Source organism: Sinocyclocheilus grahami, unplaced genomic scaffold, assembly GCF_001515645.1.
Source record: "Sinocyclocheilus grahami isolate Dianchi unplaced genomic scaffold, SAMN03320097.WGS_v1.1 scaffold172.1, whole genome shotgun sequence".
NCBI classification, from domain to species: Eukaryota; Metazoa; Chordata; class Actinopteri; order Cypriniformes; family Cyprinidae; genus Sinocyclocheilus; species Sinocyclocheilus grahami.
Window position 1 is genome coordinate 30,516 of NW_015505351.1, and position 18,772 is coordinate 49,287.

At 39.9% G+C, this 18,772-nt stretch overlaps 1 protein-coding gene across 1 annotated transcript in view; it reads right to left on the reverse strand.

Moving 5' to 3' along the window:
- LOC107593505 (protocadherin-15) overlaps positions 1 to 18,772 on the reverse strand; it is a gene marked incomplete at its 3' end in the record, with an annotated part of 149,335 nt that overhangs the window by 22,868 nt on the left and 107,695 nt on the right. The window contains exons 5-7 of the mRNA XM_016283242.1: positions 3,331 to 3,491; positions 2,297 to 2,452; positions 2,167 to 2,217 (exon numbers count right to left, since the gene is read on the reverse strand). Of these exons, the coding sequence (XP_016138728.1) occupies positions 2,167 to 2,217; positions 2,297 to 2,452; positions 3,331 to 3,491 (368 nt within the window). The remainder of the gene's footprint in view (positions 1 to 2,166; positions 2,218 to 2,296; positions 2,453 to 3,330; positions 3,492 to 18,772) is intronic.

The window sequence follows — 18,772 nt, forward strand, 5'->3', positions numbered from 1 at the left end:
TATATATATATATATATATATATATATATATATATATATATATATATATATATACCTAATATACACGTTTCAGACAGCTCATACAAACCCAATAAGAAATCTCACCTCTATTACTGTACAAAAAGGACTTACTCATATAGACAGTAAGTATAGACTCATATATTTCTCATATAGATAGTACAATTTTTTTACAAAATAATGTAGTACTTTACATTACCGGTCAAAAAATTGGAGGAAAAAAAAAACTTTAAAAAAGTATATTATGCTCACCAATACTGCATTTACTTCATTTACAAAAAATAAAAAAGTGTTGGCAATTGTTATTGGAATAATTCATAAATATCGATATCATTAATTACAATATATTAATATATAAATCATAATTATTATTCTTATTAATATAAATGTTAAACACAATTAGTTCTGTTTAATATTTTGATAGAAAACATTTTGAATTATTTGATTAATATGAAGTTCAAAAGAACAGTGTTCATTTGATATAGAAATATTTCGTAACATTAGAAATGTTTTTACTGTAAAATGAGTATTGATTTATTTTCTTAAAAAAAGAAAATCCTTCTTACACCACACTTTTGAATGGTACTGTATCAAATTTTCCACCACAAAAATATTAAGATACATTAAAATGCAAAGAAATGGAATGACTAATTATTAATTAATTATTACTAGAAACAGAAACGGAATTACTAATTATTTGGATCAGTATTCTAAGGTGAATAACATGATAATTCTCTAGTAATGACTGAAATCATTCTAAGCTTTTGAGGGTTTTGTAAAGTATTGGATAGTAATTATTCAGTGTTACTACATCCTTCTAAAGGAATTACTATTTTTTTAGATCAGTATTCTAAAGTGAAGATAGTGATAACTCCCTAGTAATTACTGAAGTCATTGAAAACTTTTGAGGTTTTTGGTTAGTAATTAATTTTGCTAGATTTGGTAACACTTAAATCATTACTAGTGGGTCACCATGAACTTCACTTTAGAATACTGATCCAAATAATTAGTAATTTCTTCAGAAGGATGCAGTAACACATGAGTCATTACTATCCAAAGCCTTACATATATCTCAAACGCTTACAATGACCTCAGCCAATATTAGGGAGTTGTCATGCTTTTCACTTTAGAATACTGATCCAAATAATTAGTAATTTCTTCAGAAGGATGCAGTAACACATGAGTCATTACTATCCAAAGCCTTACATATATCTCAAACGCTTACAATGACCTCAGCCAATATTAGGGAGTTGTCATGCTTTTCACTTTAGAATACTGATCCAAATAATTAGTAATTTCTTCAGAAGGATGCAGTAACACATGAGTCATTACTATCCAAAGCCTTACATATATCTCAAACGCTTACAATGACCTCAGCCAATATTAGGGAGTTGTCATGCTTTTCACTTTAGAATACTGATCCAAATAATTAGTAATTTCTTCAGAAGGATGCAGTAACACATGAGTCATTACTATCCAAAGCCTTACATATATCTCAAACGCTTACAATGACCTCAGCCAATATTAGGGAGTTGTCATGCTTTTCACTTTAGAATACTGATCCAAATAATTAGTAATTTCTTCAGAAGGATGCAGTAACACATGAGTCATTACTATCCAAAGCCTTACATATATCTCAAACGCTTACAATGACCTCAGCCAATATTAGGGAGTTGTCATGCTTTTCACTTTAGAATACTGATCCAAGTAATTAGTAGTTCCTTTAGAAGGATTTGGTAATACTTGAGTCATTACTAGTGGATTATCATGATCTTCTCTTTAGAATTAATTATACATTATGCATCATTCACATTAATTATGAACCTGTATAGAGTAGTTCTTAGTAGTTCTCCAGAATATATGAAAGAATATATGGACTTTAACTTCTGTGAATTGGGAAGCAAAAATAGAGGGGCAGAATATTTATTCAGTGAGCTACAGCACTCCTGGAGTAATTACACAGCAGTCAAAGACAGAGAAACGTTAACAGCTAAATGCTTCAGCTCCAAAGCCCACAACTGCAATTCATTTACCGCAAAATAACCCCCGTCGTGGGTAAACCATCACACTGACACAATCCACTGATTGAATTTCCAATTACAGCTGGCAAGTGTTCAGTTTTAGCTAAAGCAACTCACTCCTGCAAACTTCTAATAACGTGTGCTCCAGAATGTTGGTGACGTAGATGCTCTCCAGAAACTGTAGAAAAGTAACTCATGAAAAAGTCATTACAACTACAGAAGAAGAACAAAAGAGGCCCTGCTAAATAGAAACTCACCTCATTAATCGCTACATAGTAGCGCGGCTGCTGAAAGCGTGGGGTGTTGTCGTTTCGATCTCGTACGACTATCCGCACCTCGTGTAGGATCACCGTGCCAACAAGCTCATTAGTACACTGAACCTGCACCACAATGGACTGAATGTAGGAGGGAGGCTGAAAGACAAAAATAAAAGAGACAAATCGAGAAAGTTAATTTGCATGGTGTGCATTCAGCAGACCAACCGGAAAATGACCATTTGCTTGCATTCTATTATGAAGCCCATTACAAAGTGCATGCTGTGAACAACAGATTTTGAAGCAAAAGAGAGGAACTTTTTTGTTTTATCATAGTTCTGATTGAACCAAAAGACCTCTTTTGGACAGAGAGGGTCCAAAAGTCTGAGACCACCAGTGGATTTTTTATTTTTTTTTCATTACTAGTTATATTACTAGTTATATTATCAGCAAAGCAATTTTAAGATTTAAAAAAATACTTAACAGGTTCGTGTTTTATTTCCATGTTTAAAGGAATTGTTCACCTGAGAATTAAAGGCAGATATAGCTCAATAATGGATCCTCTGCAGTGAATGGGTGCCGTCAGACATCACGATAATCAATTAATGTATTTTTGAAGCAAAAAGCTGCACGTTTTTAACGCCAAAGCATTGCTTCTGGCTAAAATACAAGTCCTCTATCCATAATATTGATTTCTACAGTGAAAAAGTGATCTCGTCTGAATTAGGAGAGAAATATGCACAGATCCAGCACCATTTACAAGTAAACATAGTCCAAAACTATATACATATTGGTGGATTTTGATGTGAGAAGACATTTTACTGGAAGAAGTGTTATTATTAGTGCTGTCAAACGATTAATCGCAATTAATCGCATCCAAAATAAAAGTTTGTTTACATAATTTATGTATGTGTGCTGTGTATATTTATTATGTATATATAAATACACACACATGCATGTATATATTTAAAAAAATATATGATTTCTGCACCACTTGCATGCAATGATTGTTTCAGACTTGTATAGCAAATAATTACATCTCGGTCCAGAAGTCGTCCGGTGCTGTTGAGATACAGGCGTTGCTTGACCGGGTCCAGAATGACCCAGTAGTCGTGGTTGTCCCGTAATGATAAAGAAATGGTCCTGTCAGGGTCTTCTGCTCTCCCATTTATCTGCATGTTCTCCACCAGAAGGGTTCCTGTGATAATAACATATAAAACATTTTTTATTTGCTCACTGTTTCATTTTCAAAAAAGCATTTGTTGCATTTCCCTAATCATTTCATTCTACTATTGATTAAAAATGCATGATTTACTTTTTATTGCCACATGGATGAAAATATAATTAGGCACTATTAGAATTATTTTTTTTTTAGTTTCAGTTTCAAGTTTCAGTTGTGGTTGTTCAGAAAGAAACAATAGAGGTAATTAGAGACCTGAAATTTAGAGCAGATCTGTGAACACTGTAATGTTTGCTGTTGCTGCTTGTCAGATTGAAAGATATGACCCCAGTGAGATATTGGGTAAAAGTCAAGTATGTCTTTCTGACACTGAAAATTGGGAGTACCTAATATAAAATCATTAGGAATTTCACTACATACAACTGAAAGAAATCTCAAATGAGAGAAATACATTACTCATAAAGTAATGAGATTAAACAGTACAAACTGAGACCTTTGCTTCTATCTCTCTCTCTCTTTATTTCTCATAAGAAACAGACCCAGTAATCTCACGTGTCTCTTCTGATGTTTTAGAATAGATCTCAACTTCTCAAACTCTGCTCAGATTTACTAAAACACTAAAAGTGAAGTCTGCAGAAGTCAGGGATCTCAGCATGAATTCGAACACCAAAGACCAAATGATCTGAACAATGATATCCACATTCATTTTATATCTCTACACTCTTGCTATTACCAGTGAAAAAGAGGAACACTTTAGCCAAATAAATAAAGTAGCTCCTATTGAAATAATATACTTTAAAAAGAACATACTTAAGTGGGAACTGAATGTAATGTTTTCGGGCACTTAATTGAACGTTAATTGCATGCATAATAGTTTACACTTATAGTAAACGCAGTTAGAGTGATTTTTATGTAATTTCATAATTACTTCTGCTGTTTTTGAAATATGGTTAAAGTGTATTTTTGGTCAACTAAACTTAGCATTAATGTAAACTAAATATACTTTAATGAAATTTCTATTAACACTACAGAAACTACAGATACTACAAAAACATCTACTTAAATATATTTGTAATTACACATTTCTAATTATAAAGTAAGTAAAGTTAAAGGGGTGGTTGACTGTTTTTGTTTTTTTCTAGGCTTGATTGTGTTTACGGGGTGACGTCTAAAAAAAAAAAATTCATTATTTTTTCACATAATTTACCATTATTCTACACAAACAATGGCGTCGTCAATATTGCTTATCAGTTTGAGCCCGATTGAGATGCAGAGGATATTAGTGAAGAGGATCACGCAGAACCTGTGCAAGCACAGCTCTTAATGGTATGTGTTTTGTTTGTTGTTGTCTCATATTTTAGATACGCTGTTATTTGTAAATGCTATTGCTTCTGTTAGCTTTTAATATACGGTTTTATCTTGATTAAAGCTTTAATACACTACGGCAACCACAAGCGCGTCCATGTATAATGCTTCTCGTGTATAAATGGAACAGTTCCTTGTTGGAGTTGAGCTGATGATCTGAATGAGAGAGAGAGAGAGAGAGAGAGATTCAGAGCATGTGCAGAGCAGGGGGATGCGAGGAACAGTATAAAGAACTGCTGCTTTAGAACATTGATTTTGAAACTTGCGAATCCATTAGAATCGTTAGAAGACATAATTGTGATTCATATATGAATGGATTTTTACATGCACCCCTAGTTTTCTCCTCCTCTTCTCTAAAGCAGCATGGTCTCACCCCCTTTACTGCATGTTCCTGGGGGCGGGGTTTATCTGGGTTGTAGTCCCTACGAGCCATTTTTGTAGGCATTAAACTGCCAGAATTTTATATCTCTGTTTGCATTGAACTTTCAGCGCCGCAACATTGCAGATATTGTTTATGCTCAAACAGCAACATTGCACACTAACTAACGTTAAAAATGTGAAATCGCAGTCAACCACCACTTTAAAACTTTAACTTTAAACATAATATCACATAACAAACTACAGTTTCTAAATTATAATTAGTACTTTACATGTGCTTTAGTATGTTAGTCAACAAATCAAAATAAGTGCATTTCTTCAAATCATGACAAGTTTATTAAGTTAAACTTTCAAATTAAAACTTTTAATTTGACATTATTACAAATCACTTTTTAAAAATGTACCTAAGTATATTAAGAAACAGTCATGAAAATATGCTCCCCCCCAACACTTTATTTAAAAGTGTCCTTGTTATAAGTTACATGTACTTACCATTATAATAACAATAAATTGTGCATAATTACATGCAAGTAACCCTAAACCAAACTCTAATCCTAACCCTAATCCTATAGTAATTACATGTAGTTAATTAATATTACTCGGTACTTAAATGTATAATTATACTGTAACAAGGACACCTTACAATAAGTATTTGGTAATTATTTGGTAAGTATAAGTATTTGGTGTAATGATATGTGTTTATGCGGTTTAAGGTTAAAAAACACATTATTTCCCACATACTGTACATTATTGTTTCTCCTCTATGCCCCGCCTTTCTGAAACACGTCGATTTTTACAAAGCTCATCGGTCTGAAAAGCGAGGTGTGCTCTGATTGGCCAGCTACCCAGTGCATTGTGATTGGCCAAATACCTCAAGCGTGTGACGGAAATGTTACGCCCCTACCATACTATGATGCCCTGTCCGGCCGGAGCGACGAGACAAAAACATTAAAACCCATTATAAACGAGGCATTTGTTGCATCCAATGGGGACATAATTACTGATTATAATGACTTATACTGTCTTTTTATGCGTTGCATCGCGCCACGTAAACAAAATTCGATGAAGGAGCGGCTAGAGTGAGCGTCTGGCGGGCTTGTGGCAACCACATGTGACAACCCCAGGCTGGACTCCGCTTCGTCCACGGTGAAAGCCGATCCGGCGATCCACAGCGCGAAGTTGATGTATTTCCTCAGCGACCAGCACGGATCAGCTCTAGGCATGACGAAGCGGATATCGTCCTCTTTTGGAAGGCCAAACAAAGTAGTTTCACTTTCACAACGAAACACACAGCGTCTCCACAACATGGCGGCAGCAACAATACTACAGCGAGAATAAAAGTTACGCCTTCTTTCTTTGCGTGAACATTTGGGCGGCGTTATGCAAATCTTCCCACATCGTGACATAGACATGTGGGGGCGTGTTAGAATGAGCCGTTTTAGGTAGGCGTGGTTGACTCTTAACTTTTATAAAGAATATATATTTGGATTTGAGACTTTAGACTTTGCAACTTTACAGATCTTCTTTATGCACCAAGAGCTTGTAACACTTTAAAGAGAAAGGAAAAATGTATATCACATCCTATGACCCCTTTAATATTGTATTATGCAAGTACAATTTATTAAAATATATACTTTTAAGATCTGCTGTACGATACAATTCCACATTCCATATAACTAAGCACACTTCTTTCTTACAATGTCATGAAATGCTTCATTGGTGTCTATTTTATTTCTGATAAAGAATTTTATGGGAAGCATCTAACATGAAATTGATCATTAAATGAGAACTCTCTCAAGCTACGAAATAGCGATCTCTCAGTAATAAAAGTGATCTGATATACATATCTAACTTACTCCAAAGAACACATCTAGCATCCAGGTGTTATGTGGGTTTAATGAGAGCTCTTCGACTGCAGCATGTGATTTAAAGCAGCTGACAGCATAAGAACAGACTGCATATGCAATCTGTTCACTGCACAGAGTACATCACACTCGCTTCAGCCTTTCATTTCAAACAGCTGTAGGACATTATTAATTCAAACAAAATCCTACAGGAATTCCCACACTTAGTTGTTGTTTAATATTGCTTGATATGCTTGGTTTGTATTGTACAAAATTGTAGACAATTTTTATGCAACTACAACACAGTCATAGTTTCCAAAGACATGTAACAGGGTCTACAAAGCTCAAACCTTGAGCAATGGAAAATAAACTAAAATGGCCTCATAAGTCATCTTGTTCCTGCTGCTAACATTTGGAAGGGTTTAATGTTGAATGAGCCAATGGATGCCTTCGATACATCTAGTTGTCAGGCATTAAAGTGAAGCAGGATAGTTAATCATATGAGCAGCCATCTCAGGAGAGTCATCCGCCCCAATGATTACTGAGCATAAAACAGCCAGGGAACACAAGTCCTTTTTAAAAGACCAAGTACATCTAGATGTGTGAACACTGTAACACTATAGAGCTAACATAATTTCCTTTCCTCATGCTGTGAGTTGCTTGGTGTACACTGGAAGACCTTTCATTCTACTTTTATTCTACACTATTAATAACATACTTAAATGCTGTCTTTTATGATGTTTCTAATTACTTGCAATAACCCAAAGTATAAATAACAATATGTTAATTTCAAGTTGTTCATGAACTTTATTAACATGTAACGTAATGCATAATTGGAGAAGAACTGTGAAGTCGACCCTCGTTGTTGTAAGCAAAGTACAAAGAAGACAAAGAAACTGTAACCTCTGCCTCTTTTAACTACGTGCAGAAAATAAATAAATAAATGTAACATTCTGCACATTCGGCACTGAAACTAATATATTACTAACAAAATAACAATGGATCTTATTTATGAAACATTACCTTTTTTGCCAAATGTATATGCAGTGTAAATGTACTAAATACAATAACTGTATGCAAGAATGATTTAAAATATAATTCACACAAGAATGCTGCTTATGTCTGCTCATTGTCAATCCATTGCCAATTTTTTCAGTAGCCCCTCACTGCAGAACAAAGATCCAGGGGGCGGGGTTGGGTCCACATCTAGGGGGTGGAGATGGTAGCTTTAGGGGTGGAGATGGGTGGGTTTAGGGATCAGGGGGTGGAGATGGGTAGGTTTAGGTATATATAAGGTGGCCGGACTTGGATCTGGATCCAACCTTGCCCCCTGGATCTTGTGTTCTGCAGTGAGGACCATCTCAATTTTTTTATAGAAATAATATAATAAAAGAATGAATGAACCAACGAACAAACAAACATTAATTTAAACATACAAATTATCCATACACTCAAGAATCTAAAATAGTTATTTTATTTCCTTTTCTTTTCTTTTCTTTTCTTGTCTTTTCTCAAGTTAATTTCAGCTCCAGTGGACCTACATCTTTTACAAAGTCTAAATTAATTAATTAATTAATTAATTAATTCTAAAAATATTATTTTCTTTATTAACTAACTTTTTAAAATTAATTTTAGCTCCTGGGTATGACTGTCTAAATGGGACAGTGGAAAAATACAAAAGAAAAATCACAGTTATACTAATACACTAGAAATGTGTTCATCTCCGGCGTGTTCTTATCTCCCTCTCAGCGCACACCTACAGCTCTTTCGCACTCTTCCAGGTTACTCATAAACGCTTCTCTTCCCCCCTCTCTCTAAAGCCGTATCTCTCAGCATGCGGCCATATGGTTTTCTATGTCACACTGATGAGTGATGAACACGTTCTGGGTGAGCGCCGGGATGATCTCGGGAAGCGGCACGCCATTCCCTCTCTCGGCTGTCTCAAACAGTGGTGCACCCCATCATGGATGTCCCTTGGCAGCTGGTTTGCAGCAGGCCAGGTCCCTTGCAAGCTGACAACACACCTGTGCAGGGCAAGCTGGGTGATACGTGGCACAGCAGGCTGAGTTCTCTGCTCACGCGTCAATGTGCGTTGTCCTCATTTCCTTCATTGTTCTCACTGTTCTCTCTACAGGGTTCCACCACGTCCATCCAGCTCTATCATTCCCGGCCTGCCAAAGCAACTTCCTGTGTTCTTCTGTACTGCAGTGGTGTAAAGAGACTCTCTGGGCACAGGAAATCTGATATCCTGTGAATGTTTTATCACTAAGAAATAAAAGTAAGAAATAAATATATACTGTAAAAAAAGAAATATATTGCACAATTGTTCTCATTCCCTCAGTTGGGAGAACGAATGGTAGTTTTATCAGTTGTTCTTGCTAAGCAGAGCCAGCTGTTACATCCTCACCCTGATATTAAAGCCTATGAATATCATTCATACCCAGGGCGTAGGGGTGGTTTTAACATTGATATGGACTTTTAAAAATCAGTCAAACTATACAGGTCACCGTGTTTTCACCCGATTCACAGAGAACTGCCTGTTACTACTGACCAGTTGTTGGTTTTATAGTTTTTTTTATAAGTATTTTACCACTATATTTATTTATTAAATCAAAATATCCAAATAATGCATTTTACTTAGCTAATAAGTGTTAAAGCGTTACATTTTTTACAACACAAATGTGTATTTTGTATTTTACACAAAGCAACGGTACAGGCTGAAATTTAAAAGTTTATTTTACAGATTTTTGCAGAGAGAGTTGGGAGATGAGCAGTGAGTAAGTGGGTCAAATGCAAATGACAAACACCTGAGTCTTGTTCCAGTAATTGGCGTGGAGAGACCGTATAAAGAGACCGGGGAATGAGAAAGCTGACAGAGAGGGACAGACTGCTGACTGGTGCATGTGTGTGTGGAGATTGTTTGCTCTGGAGAGCCCCATGTATATTGCTTATGCATTGTGTTATTTTTGAGTGCTGGTAGCACAACATTCTGTTTGTATTACTTAAAACGAAATAAAACCAGCAGCAGCAGTCAAGCCAACCCCGTCCTCTTCCTCCTTGATCATTGACTTTGTTACACTGGTGCCGAAATCCGGGAAGGAAGCAGGAGAGCCGCCACTGTCATGCAAACTCTGACAAGTACGTCATTTGTGGATGTCATCTCATCCCTCGCAGTCCTCCATCAAGAATAACACTAAGCGTTACTGGATATGCGGAGTGACCAGTAGTGTCGCTTGCAGGCTATTATCCATGAGCAACAGGAGGTTCCGGAGCTGGATGGACCGGGAGGTTCGGGCAGAAGCAGCAGCGGAGCAGACCCCGGCCCCCCACCTGCCGCTGAACAAGATGGGGGCTCAGGATGAACCCGAAGCCTTCCTGGATCTGTTTTAAAAAAACAGCAGAAACCGGTGGGTAGCCACGAGAGCAATGGCTGATGCGCCTGATACCACTGTTGTCAGGGAAAGCGCAGGTGGCTGCTCAGCAATTGCCCGTACAGAACCTCCTGGACTTCGACGACCTCAAAAGAGCCATCATCCAGCGGGTCGGCCGAAGCCCGCAGCAAAATCACCAGCGATTCCGTTTGCTTGACCTGGGCGAGAGCGGCCGACCCTTCGTGATGGCGCAACGGCTCCGGGACTCATGTCGCAAATGGCTACTGGCTGAGGAAAGCGACGTCGAACGCATCATCGACCGTGTGGTACTGGAGCAGTTCATCACTCGGCTGCCAAAGAAGATGGCAGAGTGGGTCCAGTGCCACCGACCGATGTCGCTAGACTCAGCCATTCAATTGGCGGAGGATCAGATGGTGGCGTGCCCTGGGGTCGGCGAATCCCTTCCAGCTGTCTCTCTCTTTCCCTTTATTTTCTCTTTCTCGACCTGTCCCTCTTCCCAGGTCCCGTCATTCAGGTCCTTCACGAGTCCTGCCCCGAGGGCGGGGTGGGACCGGACCGGGTTATGCTGCTGGTCCGAGAGCTCTGCCCAAGGGGGTGGGGCTGACTGCGGCTGGGACCTTCCGTTTCCCCGCTCTCTCCACGCCAATCATTTGACCCACTACCCACCACTAGAGCAGCGGGGAGGTCTGGGCTGGCCTGTTGGTGTTGCGGGGACCCGGAGCATTTTATTGACAGGTGTCTTATGATGGAGGTGGGGACAATGATCCGGGTCCCGGATGCCCAGCAGGCTGCCCCCGGTCAGGCTGGCTGGTAGCAAATACCTGTGAGTATTAAGGGGGGTACCTATCAGGCTCTGGTGAATTCAGGATGTAACCAAATCTCTATCCATCAAAGCCTGATTCAGCCCGAGGCATTGGATACAGGCCGCTTGGTTCAGATACAGATTCAGATGTGTGCACGGGGATGTGGTGAAATATCCTTTAATGTCCGCTGTTATTCAGGATGAACCCGAAGCCTTCCTGGATCTGTTTTAAAAAAACAGCAGAAACCGGTGGGTAGCCACGAGAGCAATGGCTGATGCGCCTGATACCACTGTTGTCAGGGAAAGCGCAGGTGGCTGCTCAGCAATTGCCCGTACAGAACCTCCTGGACTTCGACGACCTCAAAAGAGCCATCATCCAGCGGGTCGGCCGAAGCCCGCAGCAAAATCACCAGCGATTCCGTTTGCTTGACCTGGGCGAGAGCGGCCGACCCTTCGTGATGGCGCAACGGCTCCGGGACTCATGTCGCAAATGGCTACTGGCTGAGGAAAGCGACGTCGAACGCATCATCGACCGTGTGGTACTGGAGCAGTTCATCACTCGGCTGCCAAAGAAGATGGCAGAGTGGGTCCAGTGCCACCGACCGATGTCGCTAGACTCAGCCATTCAATTGGCGGAGGATCAGATGGTGGCGTGCCCTGGGGTCGGCGAATCCCTTCCAGCTGTCTCTCTCTTTCCCTTTATTTTCTCTTTCTCGACCTGTCCCTCTTCCCAGGTCCCGTCATTCAGGTCCTTCACGAGTCCTGCCCCGAGGGCGGGGTGGGACCGGACCGGGTTATGCTGCTGGTCCGAGAGCTCTGCCCAAGGGGGTGGGGCTGACTGCGGCTGGGACCTTCCGTTTCCCCGCTCTCTCCACGCCAATCATTTGACCCACTACCCACCACTAGAGCAGCGGGGAGGTCTGGGCTGGCCTGTTGGTGTTGCGGGGACCCGGAGCATTTTATTGACAGGTGTCTTATGATGGAGGTGGGGACAATGATCCGGGTCCCGGATGCCCAGCAGGCTGCCCCCGGTCAGGCTGGCTGGTAGCAAATACCTGTGAGTATTAAGGGGGGTACCTATCAGGCTCTGGTGAATTCAGGATGTAACCAAATCTCTATCCATCAAAGCCTGATTCAGCCCGAGGCATTGGATACAGGCCGCTTGGTTCAGATACAGATTCAGATGTGTGCACGGGGATGTGGTGAAATATCCTTTAATGTCCGCTGTTATTCAATTTAGGGGACAAAATCATAGTGTAGAGGTCGCAGTTAACCCGAACCTCCGACATCCGCTAATTCTGGGAACTAATTGGCCTGCTTTTAGTGAATTATTGGGATGATTGTGCGGATGTCTCTTGGAAAAAGAAAAAGCAGGGAAGGAGGGCACTCATGCAGGTGGGAGAGGTTGAATGGGGACCACTGAGATCTGTACCAGGGGAACAGAGTGAAATCGAGAGGCTGACCCTCTCAGGGCACGATGATTTTTCTCTGGAACAGTCTCAGGATGAGTCATGAAAACCATGCTTTTGAACAGGTCTGTTATATCGACGGTCAACCTCTCCAACCTGCTCGTCTGAATTCCTATCCATATTTTGCGATTATAAAAGACCGGTTGTATCGAGTGACCCAAGATGCTCAGACAAAGAAAGATACAACACAGTTATTAGTGCCAAAAAGCCGTCAGGAAATGCTTTTCCAGGTGGCTCATTGTAATATCATGGTTGGACATTTAGGTCAAACAACAACACTAAATCGTCTCATGGCCCATTTTTTTTTTTGGCCGGGCATTTACGAGAACATGTGCAGGTGGTGCGTGTATTGTCATGAATGTCAGCTGGTAAATCCACTGGCCTCCCCAAAAACGTCTTTGCGCCCTCTGCCGTTAATGCAGGTCCCCTTCGAAAGAATTGGGATGGACCTCATCGGGCCATTAGAACTAGCCGCAAGAGGGCATCGTTTTGCATTTAGTGCTGGTGGACTATGCAACACGATATCCCGAGGCAGTGGCGCTTCGCAGAATCTCCGCCAAGAGTGTTACGATTTCAATTAATCTCCTGAGTGGGGATCCCGAAAGTGATCCTCACTGACCAAGGCACGGCGCTTATGTCACGTACATTACGCAAACTGTACGAATTATTGGGCAGTAAATCGATTCGCACCAGTGTCTATCTCCCACAAACGGACGGACTGGTGGAACAATTTAATTGCACTTTAAAAACCATGATTCGTAAGTTTATTCACGAGGACGCCAAAAATTGGGATAAATGGTTGGAACCCCTCTTGTTCGCTGTGCGGGAGGTCCCGAAAGCCTCCATGGGGTTTCCCCCCTTTGAGCTTCTCAAAGTAAAAATGAAATTCAGTATGTAATGGACCTGAGAACAAAACTCCACACGGCTATCTATGGAGAATTTGTTACAGGCTCAGGACAAACAAAGCAGGCTGTACAACAGGGGAACCAGCTTAAGAAAATTTGCACCGGGAGATAAAGTGCTTGTATTCCTTCCAACTTCGAGTTCTAAGTTATTGTGAAGTGGCAAGGACCGTTGGAGGTCACACGGCACATCAGAGATCTCAATTATGAGGTTGTATGAACAGATAGGAGCGGGGCACGTCAAAGAATCACCTCAACCTCCTGAAAAAAATGGAACGAGGCAGAGTCAGTGATGCTGGTGACGGTAGTGAGTGGAGAAGATGATCTCGGGCCAGAGGTGAGCACTAAACCTCAATCTCTCACTCTGGCCCCGGGAGGAGATCATCGCTCGCCCTCCCAGCTCACTGATGTGGCCAAGTTGCAGGCAGAATTTGCAGATGAGTTCTCACCCCTACCTGGTCAAACGAATCTCATTCAGCACCATATTGAGACCAAGCCAGGCATAGTAGTGCGCAGTCCACCGTATCGTTTACCCGAACACAAGAAAAAAGTGGTTCAGACTGAATTAGAGGCGATGCTCAAAATGGGGTAATAGAAGAATCCAACAGTGATTGGGCGAGCCCGATAGTTTTAGTTCCTAAGACGGACGGCTCTGTTAGATTCTGTGTGGATTACCGCAAAGTAAATGCTGTGTCGAAATTCGACGTGTATCCAATGCCGCAAGTTGACAAACTGCTTGATCGGCTGGGCACAGCTCGTTTTTATTCAACACTGGATTTAACAAAAAGATATGGGCAGATCCCCTTATCGCCTGTATCTAAAGAAAAGACAGCCTTCACAACACCGTTTGGATTGCACCAATTCGTTACACTTCCGTTCGGGTTGTTCGGAGCGCTGGCCACTTTTCAGCGACTCATGGACAGTATTCTCCAGCCCCATGCTGCATATGAGGCTGCCTATTTAGATTACATCATCATCTATAGCAATGACTGGCAGCGTCATATGGAGCATTTAGGGCTGTTCTGAGAGCGCTGAGAGTGGCTGGACTCACAGCCAACCCGAAGAAATGTGCAGTTGGGCTTGTGGAGGTCAGGTATCTGGGCTTCCACTTGGGTCACGGACAAGTGCGTCCCCAAATTAATAAGACTGCAGCGGTTGCAACTTGTCTGAGACCTAAGACTAAAAAGGAGGTGAGACAGTTCCTAGAGCTGGCGGGATATTATAGAAGGTCTGTGGCTAATTATTTGGACCTTACCAGCCCTCTGACTGATCTCACTAAAAAGAAAGCACCAGATCCGGTCCAGTGGACAGAAGAGAGACACTAAGTACAGCACCACAGAGAAGGAGTCTTTGGCCATCAGGTGGGCTGTCCTCACCCTCCGATATTATCTCCTGGGACGGGAGTTCACTCTCTGTTCGGACCACGCCCCTCTGCAGTGGCTCCACCGCATGAAGGATACCAATGCGCGGCTCACTCGTTGGTATCTGGCTTTACATCCTTTTAAATTCCAGGTGGTCCACAGACCAGGTGTACAGATGGCTATGGCTGGCTTCCTCCACACTACAAGTGTGTCCCATCAGGTAATGAAAAGTTCGACACACACTTGTGGTCTTCATGCTCACTTGAACACTTGAGCCAAATACAGGAAATACGTCATATAAGTGGTCAAGTGCAAAGACCACAAGTGTGGGTATTTGAACAAGGCGATAGTTGGGAGACGAGCAGTGAGTAAGCGGGTCAAATGCAAATGACAAACACCTGTGTCTTGTTCCAGTAATTGGCATGGAGAGGCCATATAAAGAGTCCGGGGAATGAGAAAGCTGACAGAGAGGGACAGACTGCTGACTGGTGCACGTGTGTGTGGAGATTGTTTGCTCTGGAGAGCCCCATGTATATTGCTTATGCATTGTGTTATTTGAGCGCTGGTAGCACGACATACTGTTTGTATTCCTTAAAAAGAAAAAAAAACACCAGCAGCAGTCAAGCCGACCCGTCCTCTTCCTTCTAGATCATTGACTTTGTTACATACTGTTTGTTTGTTTCATCATTTAATTTAAACAAAATAAATTTTCTTGCAGAACTGGTTTTATATATTTAAAATCACTTCTCAATGCTGTTTGTAGCTGCGCTGGTAGCACGACATACTGTTTGTATTCCTTAAAAAGAAAAAAAACCAGCAGCAGCAGTCAAGCCGACCCGTCCTCTTCCTTCTAGATCATTGACTTTGTTACATACTGTTTGTTTGTTTCATCATTTAATTTAAACAAAATAAATTTTCTTGCAGAACTGGTTTTATATATTTAAAATCACTTCTCAATGCTGTTTGTAGCTGGTTTATGCAATATTTTCTCTGCACTGTTGCCTCTCTCTCTCAGAGGCTCACGTGAATATGTCACGCCTTAAAGTTTAATTCTCACAGTCATGTGCTAGACCTTAGTTACTAGGTTATTAGTCATCCTAGTAACCTACTAACCCACACATATATAACCCTATAACTGGTAATTTATTTATTAAAGAAAATGTAATAAAAATAATTTAATGAATTAAATACAACACTAAACTTACAATGTTTATATCGCAAATTTATTTGTTAATTAATTCATTAATAACTAACCATTTAAATATTATACTATTTCATAATTCAGTATTTTTCGACTTTGTGAGAGACACAAATCTACCACCAAAACCCAAATCAACACCAATCCCAAAGTTAATGTCAGGCTAAAGTCGTCTTCCTGTGGTATGGCTGTAAGAGGATAACGGTATCTAGTGAGGTCAAAATTATCAGCTGACCCTTTTACCATTTTAGAATGGATGCTGTTGCTTATTAGCACCTGAATGAATGAAAGACATTTCGACATTATAATATGTTTCTGTAGGACAATATATCTCAGCTAGATATTTTTGCTCATGCACTTACATTTAACATTTAGAAATAGCAGCATGTTCATTTATTTATAGTTTTTAAAATAAATAATACATTTGTCATGAGATAATAACCCTTTCAACGAGGGATGGCACTGTAATAGATTTTTTCTGTGTGAATTTACACTAGATAAAATTAAATATCGACAGTCCTTAAAGAACTGCAGATCGACAATGCTCAGTGTATGATCTGTACAGTAACTCTTCAAAATGTTAACAGAATTCACAATGCTGATAGAACAGTTCCCAATGTTACTGAATTGTGAGACAAAAAGATAAAAAAAAATGGAATACCATAATAGTAGAAATAATTCAAATATCAGGCCAGCATTTGTTGGTATTGCTCATAAATACAACTAGCTCATTCATGTGCTTGGGACTTATCTTATCTTTTCAGCTCCACATGTAGGGTGAAGGTGTATTAAGTTTATGTGCATTAATGTGTATTAGGCACAGTGTTTGCTACAAAAGGAAAGGTGTGTCATTACTTATCAAAACAATCAGATTTTGCATGGCCAAAAACAAAACACACTGAATGAGTCACTGCACTAGCATGAACAAAAATCTAGCTTTAAAACTTATTTTAGTCCATATTTATGTCCATTATAGTGCTATTTTTGTTCATTCTGAGGGATTTGAATCCCTAAAAAAAATGGAATACCATAATAGTAGAAATAATTCAAATATCAGGCCAGCATTCGTTGGTATTGCTCATAAATACAACTAGCTCATTCATGTGCTTGGGACTTATCTTATCTTTTCAGCTCCACATGTAGGGTGAAGGTGTATTAAGTTTATGTGCATTAATGTGTATTAGGCACAGTGTTTGCTACAAAAGGAAAGGTGTGTCATTACTTATCAAAACAATCAGATTTTGCATGGCCAAAAACAAAACACACTGAATGAGTCACTGCACTAGCATGAACAAAAATCTAGCTTTAAAACTTATTTTAGTCCATATTTATGTCCATTATAGTGCTATTTTTGTTCATTCTGAGGGATTTGAATCCCAAACATATAAAGAATTGGCATATAAAGATTGTAATGCATTTCTATTACCAATATACTGTTTGTGTAGGGCAGTGTAGCGAATCAGCTCATGGGGAAATCTGAATAATTAATCATAACTAGTTATAATTAATTATAAATATTTAGATCCGCTGTAGATATTTAGTTGACCTCTCAGGGTCAACTGTCTGTCAATTCTAAGAACGTTAATTCCCTGGTTAAGGGAAATAACTTTCATACTGTACAACTCTACACAGAGCTTGTAGCATAAATCTGCATGATTAGGGACTCCAGTTATGAGCAAACAATTAACAACGTCAAGTGTGATACAAGTAAGACTTTATTAAGTACATAAACACTTAAACTAATCTAACATACTACATAAACACTGAAACTAGTCTAACATACACATACACACACACACACACACATACAGTTGGTATAGGAAAGGGTTAAAGCTTAACTCAGTAAAGAGGAGAGAAAATAAGAATATGAATTTATGGAACCATTTGCATATTCAGCAGATCTACCGCCTGAAGGAAACATCAGATTCTTGTTTCAAACACACCTTTGTAAAAAGGTGCAGATGATACCTAATGTATCAATTAATAAGACTATGTTTGATACTTGCATGTCTCGTCTGTCTGAAAGAAAGGCTTGATGCAGTCCAAAGGTTCAAGTTGATCTTTGCTGAAGTTGGTTGATGAAAAAGAACCAGTTTGAGTCAGAGAATCTTGGTGAATGGAAAAGTCAAGGCCAAAGCCTGGCACGAACTTAGGATGTCCTGGAGCGTTATTGCTCACATTTTCATCTTCTCAGAATTCAACCAAATCACAGACTCTGAGCGGGTCCCTGGTGTGAGGCCTTTAATGTCTGAGAAGATTCACGCCTCTCAAGATGGCTTGTCCAATGAGAAAGGCTGACGTCCCAAGCGGGAGGTTGGAAATACTGGGGATTTTTATGACCCTTTGTGTGAGAGCATGGTAATTTGCAAATGGAACTTGAATCAAAATTACTAATCATTCTAAGAACACTAATATATTGCCTATGTGCCAACATATAATATACACTCTCGTTTAGATCATCAGAAAGCGAAGTCATAGATACTAAACATGGTAGGATTACATATAGGTAAGATGACAGGAATGAGTGTTTCCATCATAAGCCTGCATAAAACAGTATAAAATCTCAAAGACAACATACTCAATGACCC